Below are 16,159 nucleotides of genomic sequence, written 5' to 3' on the forward strand. Positions count from 1 at the left end.
TTTTTCTTATTTAATGAATCATTGTTTTTTGTTTGGAATAGACATGATATGACAAAACTTAAAACAGATTTAGGGATATTGATCAGAAAACTCTACCTAAATTTCAATGTTTTAAAAATTAATCTTTGTGCCTACAAAAATTTAACCAGCCAACATCACTTTCATTAGTTCTTTTTATTTATAGATGACCTAGTTAAGAGGTGTTCAATATAAGGTGCCAATTGTGGGTAATCATATATTCGGTTTGAACATTCTTTTTACCCCTGGCTTGGTTCTTTGTTGTTGTTGAAATCTAGTTTTATTTTTCCTAATTCAGGTCTCCAAGTTAATTTATTATTGTTTCACAGAGAAATTCACAAAAGTTATAATAAATAATCTTTGATTATTTCCTACAGTATAAACAACCCAGAATTTATTAAGAAGAACTTGGTAACATTTGGATCTATATATATTTATCATTTTCTCAAGAACACAACAAATTCTATTGCTATCTATCTCTCTTTGAGGGAAATCAAACATTGATGCACATACTTTTCTAAGAAAGGTCTTACTGCAAAGTAGGTCTGGTGGGTTTAGTTATTTATGGTCTCTCAATTCATATTCTCTTAATATACCATGATAGAATGAATCAAGAGGTAATCACAGTGGAAAATTTAGAAATATGGCAAACTAAATGTTTTAATATTGCTACTAATTACTAATTAATAATGATATCAATGCCTTTTATCAGGTGTTTACTGTGTTCAAGGCACTAAGATTTTATTCTCAAAATCAAACATATGGAACAGAATTTAATATCTCAAATTTAAAGGTTGTTAAATGAAGGCTTACAGAAGTTAAATAGGTTGCCAAGTTATACCATTAGAACATGATGGAACCAGTGGTACATCTGATTCCAATATCTTTGTTATTAACTATTAAGTGAACCTGACACAAATGCTTGTTTACAGATTTATGACATTTGCATGTGCACATTGATTATGAGTTGAGCAAGAAGTAAAGATATCACCAACTGTTTCACAGAATCATTATTTTTTTTTTTATTTTAAAAGGTTACAGCTTTCCAAGACAATCAACCACTATAAACCAACAAGAGTCACATGGCTGTACCAATGTCACCTCAAGTCTTGAGTCCTAGGATGAAATTCTTACCCAAAGAATGACATAAACAATCACACTGGAATTTTTATGCTCAGCCAAATCCAATGGCCTCCAAATTGAAAAATTGATTTCCAGAAGGCAATTATATTATAGTTCTCAGCATTTATCTTTGGGTACAGTGTATACTTTGTTATCATTTATTTTAATATCAAATCTCAGTTCTGATCAATAGCGCTAGATTGAAGAGGAAAAAAATGTTTTTTTTCATAAGCAAGGGCTTTGGAATGAAATGTAGTACTCTTCAGAACTTTATACTATTTTAACTTTTGTTTTTTCTCTGAAGCATATGGTATTGAGTGAAAGTTCTATAACTCACTAATAATTACCCATTCACAGTGCATCTTCATCAGAGGAGGACCACTTAACTTCCTACAAGAGATGATTTACCTCATATGGGTGAACATATGTATGCTTATCATTTTATCTTTTAAAATAATTTCCAAGAGATCATGGACTTTACTTCATTACATTAATGTACCTTTTTGTCACTGACTAACAAAACTTAATTTCTACTTCTTAATATGAATTAAACTACTAGTCCCTTAATGAAAATACAAATGTATCGATTGTCTTATCTGAATATTAAATTTATTTTATAAAAAAAGAAATAGTATTTTCTTGACTCAAAAAGTATGAAATTAAATTTGAAGTATTCTAAAATACAAGTCAGCATTTATTTGCATTAAAATAATCAAGAAGATACAGTATAGACAACTTGAAAACATTTCCAATAGAAACATTTTAGTGACTTTAAAGCTAAATTGTATGGAATTTTAGAAAAGAAAAAGAATGTGTTATGTTTATAACTACAATGAGAGGTGTGTTTGGTCTATTTAGATACTTAGCTGAATAGCAATCATGAAAATGTGAATTACAAGACACAATTTATGCTGGATGTGTGTTTTAACTAATAAGTGAAATGGCACAAATTCCAAATTTTGCAATTAAAATATTGACATTTTGCAATTCACTTACTAGGAAAAATTATTTCCAAAGCTTTATATTATTAGGGAAGACTAAATAGCCATAGTTATTTTACACTTTGTATGATTGGAATAATTGGTTTAATATGTGCTTATAGGAAAGTAAACATTGTTTTTGTTTTTATTTCTTACTGTGCTGTGTTGAATATACGTATAATGAAGCTTCCCAAGTGAATTGAATTCAAAATATTTCTCATGTTTTCTAACCAATTAAAAGCCACAGGTATGCTGTTGATTGTGTGTGTGTGTGTGTTTTCTTAAGTAAACTTATCAATATTTAGTGTATAAAACTCCAGTATATTCAATTAAGAAGAGAGGAAAAAGCAGGCATATGTTTAAAAGAAGATCTGGGCTTAATTGAGAATGGAAATAATTAGAAAGTTGATTCCTCTGGGTTTTTTCTTTATTAGTGCCTATTTCTCTTTGAGAACATTAAACCTGGTGCTTCTATTTATTCTGGTAACTAAATCTTTGTTCACTATAAATAAAAGTTGTACATAATTTATTGTGTTTTCAGGATCCAAGCCACTTTAGTGGCATTTTTTTTTAACATCATCTCATAATTATAGCTTTAGTATACTGGACGATTACTTCATTTCACGTAAATGCATCTCATTGATTTTAGCAATGACAGAGGTGGGCAGCTGATAGTCAGAGGTATTGTTTTTAGCTGTTGTAGTCCTTTTCTGAGTGATGGTGTAATGTGCATTATGCATGGGATAAATGCCATCTGTAGACAAATTAATGATTTGTTGAAAGAAAGGTAACAATAAATAAACTCCTACTAGAATATAACGAATAGAGTTAGTTGAATTGTGAAAAGCAAGTAAATATTAGTGTTTGCATTTTGTATGAGTTGGTATTTCCAAAGTATTAATAATTATTATTTGTGTTTTTTTCTATTATAGTGCTAATGTCATACCAGGCACATAGCTGCCAAATTGATATTATTCTTTTAGATTTTTAGAAATTTAGTCAACATTAGAACAAAAGATATGCGCCCTGCATTGGTTGCAGTTGGCATGGCTCCCAAATGTGTCAGTACCTGAATTATGGATCTTTTATACTAGCTTTCAAACAGATTTTTTTATTACTTACAATATTGAAATAGAATGTTATTCTAACTTTCTTTCAGGAAAGACACATAGGGAATACTCAATATGAATTTGAAAAATATATTTCAATGTTTAGGGAGTTCTAATCTATACATGTAATTTTTGTTAAACTTTTTTTCTGCTCCTTGCTCACGCTAAATTTAAAGGCAATAATGACTGGTTAAGGAGACTATGAAACTGTTATTGGCTGTGAATACTGCAGAGGTTTAGCTCATTGCCTAATGTGTTTAATTAATATTGAACAACCATCAGATCACTTTGGCTTACAGCCCTGGTCATACACTTTTGCTTTCTTTTTTTCTTCTGTTCTTTGTTTCTGTCTCTTTCCTCTCTTATGCAAAAGCCTGTTCTTATTTCATATACTAGACAGCTAAGCTTTGACTAACCCACTCCTGACAGACTGGTTTACTACATGAGGTGTGTTCTGTTTACTCGATTTTAATATAATTGTCTTTTGACCTAGTTGAATAAGGATTTTCATGTTTTTAATATGATATTGAATAAAGTTCATCTAACCTTCCGCTGAGGTACACTTGCCACCACTTCCAACATGCTTCTATCACCCAAAGCCAGATCTCTTCCCTACCTACTAGTTTTTCTTTTTTCTTTTTTTTCTTTTTTTTAGTTATTCTGATTTAACACATTTGATAGTACTAGTAGTTTCAACTAGTTTAAGAGTGTGGAATAATTACTACTAAGTTTTGCTGCCTGCTAAGACAAAAGTGTCAAAATAGAGTAAACTCTTGATTATCCCTAACCGCAGATAATCATAAAGTAAAAATGGCCAGATAATCCCAAAAGTGTATCTGCGAAGGCAAATATAATTTCCTGATTTTTTAAAAATAATATTTTATTTAGAGGTTTGTTGTGATATTTAAATGGTAAGTAATCCATATCTTGGAGCTTTAATAAACTTTCAGTGTCTCCTATCCTTTGATAATGATGAATTATTCATTTAGAAAAAAATATTAGTAAAATAAGGCAACTTTTAGGAATTTGCCAAGTACTTTCTGCACATTTAGGGCACTTTCAGAACATAATAAAACCAGTGTGTTGTTAGAAAAGGAAATAATTCTTCTGGCATACAACTGCATTCAAGTGATAAAATGTTTACCAGATCTGGCTTTTGTTGATTTTTTAATAACAGTTTGTGAAATAATGATAGATGTTGTTATTTTTTGTACTAATCACTAAGACCCAGTGGTTCTTCAGATAATCAGGTCAATAAACCTGGAAGGAAGGGAGAAAGGAATTCTTAACCTTGAATAAGACAAGATTAGGCCCCATGAGATTTGTCATAAATTATTCATATTATCCACCTAGAATGGCATCAAATTACCTTGTGTTGTCTGCATAAGGGACTTCAATGGAAATGATAGCTATGTAAATTTCATTTTTTAGTGCAATGTGACATATTTTGACTAGTGAGAAAATGACACCAGAGAACAAAATTTTATGACTTTATGTTTAGAAAGGGGTTCATAGCTTTTCTCTTGCTTTCCCAATGTTGGTTCTCTACATTCACTTACTGTCATAATTCATTTAATAATTTATTTACTGAGGGGAAAATTGACAGACAGATGCCATTTCATGGACGTAGGTTCCTGGGGCAACAAGCCAGATTCTAATCAGTACAAACATCCAACTTTCTACAAAGCCTGATAAATTTAATAGGGGCTCTGCTATTGCAGTGTGAGTGTTCGCAGACATATCCAGAGTAAATTTCATTTTTAGACGAAAGTTTATATTGAAAAAGTTCCCAATGCAATGGTGAGAGGGACAAAACAAACAAAATATTATAAGTAAATATGTTTATAGTTTTGTTTAAAAATTTTTCCCTGATGAAGTATATATGGCATTTTCTTTTCCCCATTACCTTTTGAGACTTTTTATGTAAAGACTCTATTATGGTTACAGAGAGGCAGTTTGATCATCGTTTTAGTCACCAAAGCATGTGTGACCAAGGCTTTCACAGCTATCATCTCTTTTTTTATTAAATCTCAAATCATATTTATTTGCAATGACTTTCCAGATATTTTCAAGAGTTTCAGATCTATTATTCATTTGTGAATATTATATACATAACATCTTATTATTTAGAAAAAATGAAGACCACAAATGTCATCTGTTTGGAATACATGTAGACTTGTAGATTGTGGAGATTTATCTTTAACACAATCTGAATTTTTCAAGGGGCTCAAATTGGGCCTCTGACAGCTCCAACTCCATATTAGGAAAGCACTACTAATACTTATTTTCCCAACCAAATATGCTTTAAGATATATTTTTTTAATGTTATAGAATGAGATCCTTTAGTTTTCAAATTTTGTTTCTAATTCTCTGCTACACAGTACTAGACCATACAGTTTGATAACCAATAGTTTCCATGATCATGACTCATCCGTCACTTGGCTTGTATAATTATAGTGATTTTCATCAATTCTACAGAAATAGAATGAACTAAAATCAAATTGTCCACGTGAAAATAGAAAATAGCTCAAACTCTGATTATCTTGTCCATAGATTTACTTTGCCAGAAGCAAAAGTATCTTTACAAGATAATGTATTATTTACTATATCCTGTGCTTTTTAAAATTTTCACCCACTTTGGGGCTTTCAAATAACCAGCTTTTGGTTTCATTGTTTTTTTCTATGATTTTTGTTTTCAATTTTGTTGATTTCTATTTTCTTTGTTATTTCCTTCTTTATGCTTGATTTAGGTATAATTTACTCTTCTCATTTCTTAAGGTGGAAATTTATAACATGGAATTGAGGACTGTCTTATTTTCTAATTTGTGGTATTTAATGTAATCGTTTCTTAACCACTGCTTTAGCTACATCTTACAAATTGTGGCATGTTGTGATTTTATTTTCATTCAACAAAAATTTTTCCAATTCCCCTTGAAACTTCCTTTTTGGCCCATGTATTATTTAGAAATGTTTTGTTCATTTCTCTCTCCATTTCTATTCCTTTTTGTTTCATGTATTTCAAAGCTCTGTTACATAAAACATATACTTGTAAGATTGTTAAGTCTTCTTTATGAATTGATCCTTTTATCATTATATAATTTCTCTCTTTACCCATGGTTGTATTCTTTATTCTGAAGTCTATCTTTTCTGATAGTAATGTGGTCATTCCAATTTCCCTTTAATTATTGTTTGCATAGCATATCTTTTTTCATCCTTCAACTTTTAACTTATCTATATCCTTATGGTTAAAGTAGGTTTCTTGCTGACAGAATATAGTTGAGTCTTTTTTTTTTTAAATCCAACCTGACAATATCTTAATAAATGTGTTGCACCTATTTATTTTGATGTATTTATTGATATAATTGTATTTAATTCTACCATTATATTACTTTTTTTCTGTTTGTCTCTTCTCTTTTGTGCTCGTCTTTCCTCCTTTCCTTGCCTTCTTTGTATTCTTTGAGTATTGTTTTCATATTCCAGTTTAAATTACCTATTGACTTTTGGCTATATCTTTTGTATTATTTCTTAGTGCTTGCTCTAGGCTTTATAATATACATACCTAACCTTTCACATTCTACTCAGTTATATTTTACTACTTCAGTAAAAATGTAGAAGCTTTACAACCATATAGATTTCTTTTACTCTCCCCCATTAGACTTCTCATTACAGTTGTCATAAGGGTTAAATCTATACAAGTTGATTTCAGTGAGCATACATATTTTAAAGAATTTAAAAGAAAATAAGATTTTATATTTACTGATATATTCACTATTTTTCTTGCTCTTCCTTCGTTCCTGAATATACTCTCTACCGGCCTTCAGACAAACCTCTTATTACTTATAATAATGAAACATAATCTTTAAAAATGTATTCTTCTGAGAAAGAGAATTAATAAATTCAAGTTTATATCATTGCCTTTTAGCTGAAAATTTTCGTTTAGCATTTTTTAGAGCATGTCTACCATCAATGACTTCTCTGAGTTTCCCTTTATCTGATGATGTCTTTGCTTATCCTTCATCCTGAAAGAGATTATCCATATACATAAAATTTTAGATTAGTGGTTATTTTCTTTCATCCCTTTAAGATGCAGCCCCATTGTCTTCTGGCTTCCATGATTTTAATAAAAAATCAGTGGTAATTTGAATCATTGTTCCCCTGATTTTAATGCATTGTTTTTCTCTAGCTGTTTTCAAAAGTATTTATTCTAGTCTGTTTTTAGTAGTTTAATTATGATGTGCCTGGGCATTGTTTCCTTTGAGTTTATTGTGATTGAGGGTCTGCTGAGCTTTTTGAATCTGTAATTTTATGTCTTTCATCAAATGTGGAAGTTTTTGGCCCTTACATCTTCAAATATTTTTTTCTGCATTGATCTTTTTCTCTTCTTCTTCTGAGACTCCAATGGCATATATTTAAAAACTTTTGAGATTGTCCCATTGTTTTCTGAGGTTTTATTCATTCTTTTTATAACATTTTTTCTCTCTGTTCTTCAGATTGGATAATTTCCATTGATTTATCTTCAAGTCTATTTATCTTCAAGTCTCTTCTATCATCTCCATTCTGTCATTGATCACATTAAATGAATTGTTTATTTTTTATTTTAGGTATTGCATTTTCAGTCCTATAATTTTCATTTGGATATTTTGTATTGTTTCTACTTCTGTGAAAGAAATAGAACTTCTACCTTTTCATTTATGTCATGGAGCAAGTATATAGTTGTATTAGCCACTTTAAAATCTTTGATAATTCCAATACCTAAATCATCTCAGTATTGGCATCTGCTCATTTTCTTTTCTAAAGTATTTAGAATTGGTCATAATTTCTTAAGTCTTTTTAATTTCAAATTTTATGTGGTAGAAATCCTGGGTCCTAATTGAATTCTCTGAATAATGCTGATTTTTCATTTGTTTGTTTAGCAGGCAGTTGTTCTAATCTTAATTTTTTTAAAAAAAATCTCATTTTGAAAAGGCTTTGCTATGATGTTTTGGTTAATCCAGTACATGCATGCTTCAAGAGTTAGTTGAGGCTTAGGCTGGAGTTTACAGAGGTACTTCTTTTTATTGTTCTTTACTTTATTGTGTTTCATGGATATTGCAATTTTTACAAATTGAAGGTTTGTGGCAACTCTGCCTCAAGCAAGTCCATCAGCACAATTTTTCCAACATCTCTGTGTCACATTTTGGCAATTCTTGCAATATTTTAAGCTTTTTCATTATTATTATATTTATTATGGTGATCTGTGATTAGTGGTCTCTGATGTTATTATTGCAAAAATTCTGGCTCACTGAAGGCTCAGATTATGGTTAGCATTTTTTAGCAATAAACTACATTTTAATTAAGATATATACTTTTTTTTAGACATAATGCTATTATCACACACAATAGACTAGACTATTGTGTGAAGATAACTTTTTTTAAATTGTTTTATTTTATTTTTATTTATTTATTTTTGGTTGCATTGGGTCTTTGTTGCTACACGCGGGTTTTCTCTAGCTGCATCGAGCAGGGGCTACTCTTTGTTGTGGTGCACGGGCTTCTCATTTTGGTGGCTTCTCTTGTTGCAGAGCATGGGATCTAGGTGCACGGGCTTCAGTAGTTGTGGCACGTGGGCTCAGTAGTTGTGGCTCACGGGCTCTAGAGTGCAGGCTCAGTAGTTGTGGCACACGGGCTTAGTTGCTCTGCGGCATGTGGGATCTTCCCAGACCAGGGATTGAACCTGTATCTCCTGCATTTGCAGGCGGATTCTTAACCACTGCACCACCAGGGAAATCCCGTGATCTTAACTTTTATGTGCACTGGGAAACCAAAAAGTTCATGTGACTTGCTTTATTGTAGTGGTCTGACACCAAACTCACAATATCTAAGCATTATGCCTGGATATCATAGTTCAGTTCTCAAGGCCCTTTGCTAATCTGCTTTGAGTCTATCTCCAGCTTGTGTAGCTCAGGGGTGAGCCTGGGACTTCTGTGGATTCATACACAGAGTTAGGGAGTCTGTTTATTTAAATTTATGTTTCTAGGACTTCCCTCACATTCTCTGACACTTTTCTTGTTCCTCTGGCCAGAAAGACACAGTTTCTACTGGAGATTTAGCTGCCAGCTCCAAACCTTTGCTCAGCTTTGCAACTGGGACCCTATGGGCAAATCCATGAGACAAAAAGGACAAAATGTAGGGGGAATCTCATCCCAGAATAGGTTGCTTCTCCATGTTTGTTTTTTTTTTAATTTTTACTTACTTACTTACTTACTTATTTATTTATTATTTTTGGCTACGTCGGGTTTTAGTTGTGGCACATGGGATCTTTCATTGAGGCACATGGGCTTCTTTCTAGTTGTGGTGCATGGGGGGCTCACAAGTTGTGGAGTGTGTGGACTCCAGAGCACATGGGCTCAGTAGTTGTGGCATGTGGGCTTAGTTGCCCTGTGGCATGTGGGATCTTAGTTCCCCGACCGGGCATTGAACCCACATCCCCTGCATTGGAAGGTGAATTCTTAGCCACTGGACTACCAGGGAAGCCCCCTGCTTCTCCATGTTTTGACTCCTTTCCACCATCTTCCCTCTTTTTTGGTTATATTTCAGGTAGTTGCTTTTTAAATATTTTCCAGAGATTTTAGTCCTAATCAGTGATAAACATAGGCTAGACTGGGCTTACTACATTTTGTACAGAACTAGAACCCTCTAAGAAGGAGGTGCATTTCAGTTGGTCCTTAGGTCTATGAACACAGAGGAGGGTTCTCTGGGCTTGAGACTCTGGCCTTTGAGAAGGGGATTCTGGCTAACTGTCACAGGGGTCTCTGAGGAGGTGGTGTGATATGATTGCTTCTTTAAGTGTTGACACAACTGCAAGCTGGTTTCAGCAGTGACTCCTGGGACAAACTATCTTTATCAACATGAATATGTGAGGCTAGGATAACTCCCAAAGGAGGGTCTTGAGCCGATAAGTGGCAAGATCTAATGTTTATTTCAAGATGATCACTCTGATTACTCTTTGGAGAACAGACTGAATGGGACTAGAGCAAAACAAGAAGACTAGTTAGAAAGTATAGCAATAATTCAGATGAATTATGGTTTATAGCAGGATAGTAGCAGTATATGTAGAGGATAGTCATCAGATTGTAGGTATGTTTTGAAGATAAAGCCAGAAAATTTCCTAATATATCAGATATGCAATTTTAAGAATGATGGAAGCATCAATCGTAGTCCAATTTTTTGACCTAAGGAAATAGAAGTATTTTTTAAATTGAAATGGTAAAGACTGTGGAAGAACCAGGTTTGGGGTTAAAAGAAATTTCCAGGGGAGAGGGACATATTGGATTTGTGATGCCACTTTCACATGCAAAAAAGATGTTAACTAGGCACTTAGATATACCAGGCTGGATTTTAGGCAAGTTGCTTTGGCTTGAAGTTGAGTATATAGATGGAATTTAAAGCCATGAAGATGGATGATATCACCTAGGGAATAAGTATAGATAGAGCAGGGAAAAGTTCTGAGAACTTATTCCAAAGACATTCCAACCTTTAGAGGTGGTGGAGGTGAGAAGAAATCAACAAAGAAGATTGAGAAAGAGCAGTATGATGTAAGAGAAAAATTGAGTCAATGGGATACTGGAAGCCACAGGAACAATATCAAACATAACATCAAGAAAATGAGGAGAGACCTTCAAGATGGCAGAGGACTAAGACGTGGAGATCACCTTCCTCCCCACAAATACATCAGAAATACATCTATATGTGGAACAACTCATATAGAACACCTACTGAATGCTGGCAGAAGACCTCAGACTTCCTAAAAGGCAAGAAAATCCCCATGTACCTGGGTAGGGCAAAAGAAAAAAGAAAAAACAGAGACAAAAGAATAAGGATGGGACCTGCACCTTGGGGAGGGAACTGTGAAGGAGGAAAAGTTTCCACACACTAGGAAGCCCCTTCACTTGTGGAGACAGGAGGTGGTGGTGGGGGGAGAGGGAAACTTCGGAGCCATGAAGGAGAGCACAGCAAAAGGGGTGCAGAAGGCAAAGCGGAGAGATTCCCGCACAGAGGATTGGTGCTGACCAGCACTCACCAGCCTGAGAGGCTTGTCTGCACACCCACTGGGATTTGTGGGGGCTGGGAGCTGAGGGTCTGTCTTTGGAGGTCAGACCCCAGGAATAGGACTGGGGTTGGCTGTGTGAACACAGCCTGAAGGTGGCTAGTGCACCACAGCTAGCTGGGACGGAGTCTGGGAAAATGTCTGGAACTGCCTAGGAGGCAAGAGACCATTGTTTCTGGGCGCGTGAGGAGAGGGGATTCACAGCACTGCCTAAACAAGCTCCAGAGATGGGCATGAGCTGCGGCTATCAGCACGGACACCAGAGACGGGCATGAAATGCTGAGGCTGCTGCTGCAGCCACCAAGAAGCCTGTGTGCAAGCACAGGTCACTATCCACACCACCCCTGCTGAGAGCCTGTGCAGCCCGCCACTGCCAGGGTCCCATGATCCAGGGACAACTTCCCTGGGAGAACACAGGGTGCACCTCAGGCTGTTGTAACATCACGCTGGCCTCTGCCGCCGCAAGCACGCCCCGCATTCCATACCCCGCCCTCCCCCTCCACCCCCTGGCCTGAGTGAGCCAGAGCCACTGAAACAGCTGCTCCTTTAACCTCGTCCTGTCTGGGCAGGAACAAACGCCCTCAGGCAACCTACATGTAGAGATGGGGCCAAACCAAAGCTGACACCCAGGAGCTGTGCGAACAAAGAAGAGAAAGGGAGATTTCTCCCAGCAGCCTCAGGAGCAGCAGATTAAATATCCACAATCAACTTGATGTATGATGCATCTGTGGAATACCTGAATAGACAACGAATCATCTCAAAATTAGAGGTGGTGGACTATGGGAGCAACTGGAGACTTGCGGTTTGCTGTATGTGACTGACTGGTTACTGGTTTTATGTTTATCTTAGATTGATAGATTTGTTTACTGATTTGGTTACTCTCTTCCTTTTATTTGTTAATATATGGATATATATATTTTTTTCTTTTTCTCTTTGTGTGAGTGTGTATGCGTATGTGTAGGCTTCTTTGTGTGATTTTGTCTGTATAGCTTTGTTTTTACCATTTGTCCTAGGGTTCTGACTGACCTTTTTTTTTTTTTTTTTTAAATTTTGGTTTTTAGAGCTTGATATCATTGGTGGATTTGTTTTTTGATTTGGTGGCTCTCTTCTTTCTTTCCATTTTTTTTTTCTTTTTTTAAAATACTTTGTAATTTTTAAAAATAATTTAAAATGTTCTTTTCAATAACTTTATTTCTTTTTATTTCATTTTTTCCTTCCTTCTTTCTTTTTTCTCACTTTTCTTCTGAGCTATGTGCCTGACAGGGTCTTGGTGCTCTGGCCAGTGTCAGGCCTGTGCCTCTCAGGTGGGAGAACCAAGTTCAGGACATTGGTCCACCAGAGACCTCCCAGCTCCACATAATATCAAATGGTGAAAGCTCTTCCAGAGATCTCGATCTTAATGTTAAGACCAAGCTCCACTCAACGACCACCAAGCTACAGGGCTGGACACCCTATGTCAAACAACTAGCAAGACAGAAACACAGCCCCACCCATTAACAGAGAGGCTGCCTTAAATCATAATAAGGTCACAGACACCCCCAAATACACCACCAGATGCGGCCTTGCCCACCAGAAAGAAAAGATCCAGCCTCATCCACCAGAACACAGGCAGCACTCCCCTCCACCAGGAAGCCTACACAACCCACTGAATCAAGCTTACCCACTTGGAGCAGACACCAAAACCAAGGGGAACTACGAACATGCAGCCGGCAAAAAGAAATCCCCAAACACAGTAAGTTAAGCAAAATGAGAAGACAGAGAAACACACAGCAGATAAAGGAGCAAGGAAAAAGCCCAACAGACCATACAATGAAGAGGAAATAGACAGTCTACCTGAAAAAGAATTCAGAGAAATGATAGTAAAGATGATCCAAAATGTTGGAAATAGGATGGAGAAAATAAAAGAAATGTTTAACAAGGACCTAGAACAACTAAAGAGCAAACAAACAATGATGAACAATGCTATAAATGAAAATAAAAATTCTCTAGAAGGGATCAATAGCAGAATAACTGAGGCAGAAAAACGGATACGTGACCTGCAAGATAAAAGAGTGGAAATAACTACTGCAGAGCAGAATACAGAAAAAAGAATGAAACAAATTGAGGACAGTCTTACAGACTCCTCGGACAACATTAAATGCACCAAAATTCGAATTACAGGGGTCCCAGAAGACGAAGAGAAAAAGAAAGAGACTGAGAAAATATTTGAAGGCATTAGAGTTGAAAACTTCCCTAATATGGGAAAGGAAATAGTCAGTCAAGTCCAGGAAGCACAGAGAGTCCCATACAGGAAAAATCCAAGGAGAAACACAGAAAGACACATATTAATCAAACTATCAAAATTAAATACAAAGAAAAAATATTAAAAGCAGCAAGGGAAAAACAACAAATAACATACAAGGGAATCCCCATAAAGTTAACAGCTGATCTTTCAGCAGAAGTTCTGCAAGCCAGAAGGGAGTGGCAAGACATATTTAAAGTGATGAAAAGGAAAAACCTACAACCAAGATTACTCTACACGGCAAGGATCTCATTCAGATTTAATGGAGAAATTAAAACCTTTACTAACAAGCAAAAGCTAAGAGAATTCAGCATCAAAAAACCACCTTCAAAACAAATGCTAAAGAAGCTTCTCTAGGCAGGAAACAGAGGAGAAGGAAAAGACCTACGATAACAGACCCAAAACAATTAAGAAATGGTAAAAGGAACATACGTATTGATAATAACCTTAAATGCAAATGGATTAAATGCTCCAACCAAAAGACATAGATTGGCTGAAAGGATACAAAAACAAGACCCATATATATGCTGTCTACAAGAGACCCACTTCAGACTGAGGGACACATACAGACTGAAAGTGAGGGGATGGAAAAAGATATTCCATGCAAATGGAAATCAAAAGAAAGCTGGAGTAGCAATTCTCATATCAGACAAAATAGACTTTAAAATAAAGAATATTACAAGAGACAGAGTAGGACACTACATAATGATCAAGGGATCGATCCAAGAGGAAGGTATAACAATTGTAAATATTTATGAACCCAGCATAGGAGCACCTCAATACATAAGGCAAATACTAACAACCATAAAAGGGGAAATCGACAGTAACACAATCATAGTAGGGGACTTTAACACCCCACTTTCACCAATGGACAGATCATACAAAATGAAAATAAATAAGGAAAAAAAGCTTTAAATGTTACATTAAACAAGATGGACTTCATTGATATTTATAGGACATTCCATCCAAAAACAGCAGAATACACTTTCTTCTCAAGTGCTCATGGACAATTCTCCAGGAGAGATCATATCTTGGGTCACAAATTGAGCCTTGGTAAATTTAAGAAAACTGAAATCATATCAAGTATCTCTTCGGACCACAATGCTATGAAACTAGATATGAATTACAGGAAAAAATCTGTAAAAAATATAAACACATGGTGTATAAACAATACACTTCTTAATAACCAAGTGATCCCTGGAGAAATCAAAGAGGAAATCAAAAAATACCTAGAAACAAATGACAATGAAAACTCGACGACCGAAAACCTATGGGATGCAGCAAAAGCAGTTTTAAGAGAGAAGTTTATAGCAATAGAATCCTACCTCAAGAAACAAGAAAGATCTCAAGTAAACAACCGAACCTTACACCTAAAAGAATTAGAGAAAGAAGAGCAAAAAAACCCCAAAGCTAGCAGAAGGAAAGAAATCATAAAGATCAGATCAGAAAGAAATGAAAAAGAAATGAAGGAAATGATAGCAAAGATCAATAAAATTAAAAGCTGGTTCTTTGAGAAGATAAACAAAATTGATAAGCCATTAACCAGACTCATCAAGAAAAAAAGGCAGAAGACTCAAATCAATAGAATTAGAAATGAAAAAGGAGAAGTAACAACTGACACTGCAGAAATACAAAGGATCAGGAGAGATTACTGCAAGCAACTACATGCCAATAAAATGGACAACCTGCAAGAAGTGGACAAATTCTTAGAAAAGCACAACCTTCCGAGACTGAACCAGGAAGAAATAGAAACTATAAACAGACCAACCACAAGCACTGAAATTGAGACTGTGATTAAAAATCTTCCAACAAACAGAAGCCCAGGACCAGATGGCTTCACAAACGAATTCTATCAAACATTTAGAGAAGAGCTAACACCTATCCTTCTCAAACTCTTCCAAAATATAGCAGAGGGAGGAACACTCCCAAACTCATTCTACGAGGCCACCATCACCTTGATACCAATACCAGACAAAGATGTCAGAAAGAAAGAAAACTACAGGCCAATGTCACTGATGAACATAGATGCAAAAATCCTCAACAAAATACTAGCAAACAGAATCCACCAGCACATTTAAAGGATTATACAGCATGATCAAGTGGTGTTTATCCTAGGAGTACAAGGATTCTTCAATATACGCAAATCAGTCAATGTGATAAACCGTATTAACAAACTGAAGGAGAAAAACCATATGATCATCTCAATAGATGCAGAAAAAGCTGTCGACGAAATTCAACACCCATTTATGATAAAAACCATCCAGAAAGTAGGCATAGAGGGAACTTACCTCAACATAATATAGGCCATATATGACAAACCCACAGCCAACATTGTTCTCAATGGTGAAAAACTGAAAACATTTCCTCTAAGATCAGGAACAAGACAAGGTTGTCCAGTCTCACCACTATTATTCAACATAGTTTTGGAAGTTTTAGCCACAGCAATCAGAGAAGAAAAAGAAATAAGAGGAATCCAAATCGGAAAGGAAGAAGTAAAGCTGTCACTGTTTGCAGGTGACATGATACTATACATAGAGAATCCTAAAACTGCCACCAGAAAACT

The 16,159-nt window shown here is 35.2% G+C and overlaps 1 protein-coding gene across 1 annotated transcript in view; it reads left to right on the plus strand.

The window, feature by feature from the left end:
- PCDH11X (protocadherin 11 X-linked) overlaps window positions 1-11,562 on the plus strand; it is a 523,932-nt gene extending 512,370 nt beyond the window's left edge. The window contains exon 8 of the mRNA XM_082377049.1: window positions 1,053-11,562. Within this exon, the coding sequence (XP_082233175.1) occupies window positions 1,053-1,138 (86 nt within the window). The 3' untranslated portion in view covers window positions 1,139-11,562. The remainder of the gene's footprint in view (window positions 1-1,052) is intronic.
- Window positions 11,563-16,159: the final 4,597 nt, after the last annotated feature.

Source organism: Balaenoptera borealis (assembly GCF_965194805.1).
Source record: "Balaenoptera borealis genome assembly, chromosome: X".
Classification (NCBI taxonomy): domain Eukaryota; kingdom Metazoa; phylum Chordata; class Mammalia; order Artiodactyla; family Balaenopteridae; genus Balaenoptera; species Balaenoptera borealis.